We start from the raw sequence: 1,659 nt of genomic DNA, 5'->3' as shown, positions 1-1,659 counted from the left end.
TCAAGCCTCTTCTCATTTAACATATCCATGCTGTATTCAGGTCTCTTGAAAGTCTCTCACGGACAAACAAGTTCCATTTGCTAAAGGTACCAAACTTGGCTGATGCAACATGCATCTCCTTTGTGCAAGGCAGGGAAAGGCTGTGTGGTTTATGCAACAAAACGCCAGCTGTCAGACAGTTCCTCTAACGCAAAACACGTGTGGAAGCAAAACACGTGTGGAAGCAGTGGGGCTTGCTACCAGTTTGATTGATGATGTTCTCCCTCGGCATGTACAGTTGACCAGATTCTATTACAGCCTGACCTATATATTTCAGGCCAAAGGTGCTACTGACTGTAGAGTGTTTGAAAACAAAAACCTGCCTCATTTTGCTCTGTACTGTAGTGCACTGTATTTTTTATTAGCATTTCCTCATAAATTATGCAAATGAGGTCATTATTTGAATTGATGTTGAGTTGATGTTTAATGATGTTCACCTTCATTTAACTTTCAAATATCCTAAGTATGGAATTCGAGGCAGTTATCATTGCTGAATTATAACATATACTCATTAATTATGCAAATTAAGTCTTAATTTACATAATCGATATCTGCCTGTGTTTCTCTTGGTCTCAATTACACATGCCACAAGCTTGAATAGTCCTATTATGTGATGCAACTGATTTATGGAATTTCCTCATGAATTATGCAAATTACAGCAATATTTGCATAATACTCACATTATTATGTCAAACATCACTTAAGTTACCTACACACCAAAAACCCTGACGATCCATCAATCGGTTATTGAGTTATCCTCTTTTAAACATTTGTCCTTTAAACCCCTCTGCAGTTCTAGAGCAAGCAACTAGGGGGCCCAAACTCATGTCACTTCATCCCCAGCACAAGAGCTATCTACCATCTAAATTTCGTCACCCTAGCATGTCTGGATCGTGAGATATCAAACCCGGAAGTTCTGCTGCAGTACCATGACAAGCCGCCAGGCGGCCCAAAATCTAATCATTTTGAGGTCTCATCAAGACCTACCCACCTACCAAATATCAAGTCAGTCCGTTTAAGCCTTCTCAAGTTATAGTGTTTACAGACAGACACACACACAAACACACACATACACGAACGCCTCTGAAAACATAACCTTCTTGGCGAAGGTAATTAGGGAGTAGTGCGAACCAGCCGGGTTAACTGTGCAAACAAGCAACTGGAAGTAGTTGGGCTTAAATCAGCTGGCACAGTGGGGAAGGGCACGGTTTAAGATTCTGATTAGAAGTAGTTTTAAAAGGAGACACCTGGACTGGCAGAACATGAAGGTCTCCATTTTGTATAGCTCACAATGCATTTTCAACATGATCCAAAAAGAGGTTTTGTTGCCAACTTGGCTTTCGTTTAACTTTGAACTTGCCAAGGTAGCCATTTTGAATCAAATTTGTGTTGGCTACAAGAAGGTTAAACATAATTTGTGTTCAAGTTCTACAATAATAAGCTCATTTTGTAAGGCATCCCAGCTGTCCTGCTTTAGACTGATGTTTGGGAAGTCCACCCTTTTGGCAGCGTACTTCAATGCATAACAATCCTAGGCCCTCTTCTGTCCCAACATCCATTTGATGGATGGATGAGCAAAGTTTACCTTTACAACACCAGACAGCTTGGTATGAAATTGTT

The 1,659-nt window shown here is 40.4% G+C and overlaps 2 protein-coding genes across 2 annotated transcripts in view; both read right to left on the bottom strand.

Moving 5' to 3' along the window:
• Positions 1 to 115, bottom strand: part of LOC109470575 (FRAS1-related extracellular matrix protein 2-like) — a 28,892-nt gene extending 28,777 nt beyond the window's left edge. The window contains exon 1 of the mRNA XM_019769540.1: positions 91 to 115. Within this exon, the coding sequence (XP_019625099.1) occupies positions 91 to 115 (25 nt within the window). The remainder of the gene's footprint in view (positions 1 to 90) is intronic.
• A 1,099-nt stretch (positions 116 to 1,214) lies between these two features.
• LOC109470574 (extracellular matrix protein 3-like) overlaps positions 1,215 to 1,659 on the bottom strand; it is a 97,900-nt gene continuing 97,455 nt past the window's right edge. The window contains exon 6 of the mRNA XM_019769539.1: positions 1,215 to 1,223. Within this exon, the coding sequence (XP_019625098.1) occupies positions 1,215 to 1,223 (9 nt within the window). The remainder of the gene's footprint in view (positions 1,224 to 1,659) is intronic.

Source organism: Branchiostoma belcheri, unplaced genomic scaffold (assembly GCF_001625305.1).
Source record: "Branchiostoma belcheri isolate BF01 breed outbred unplaced genomic scaffold, Haploidv18h27 scaffold23, whole genome shotgun sequence".
In the NCBI taxonomy this organism is placed as follows: domain Eukaryota; kingdom Metazoa; phylum Chordata; class Leptocardii; order Amphioxiformes; family Branchiostomatidae; genus Branchiostoma; species Branchiostoma belcheri.
This window is presented reverse-complemented; position numbering and strand designations above follow the sequence as displayed.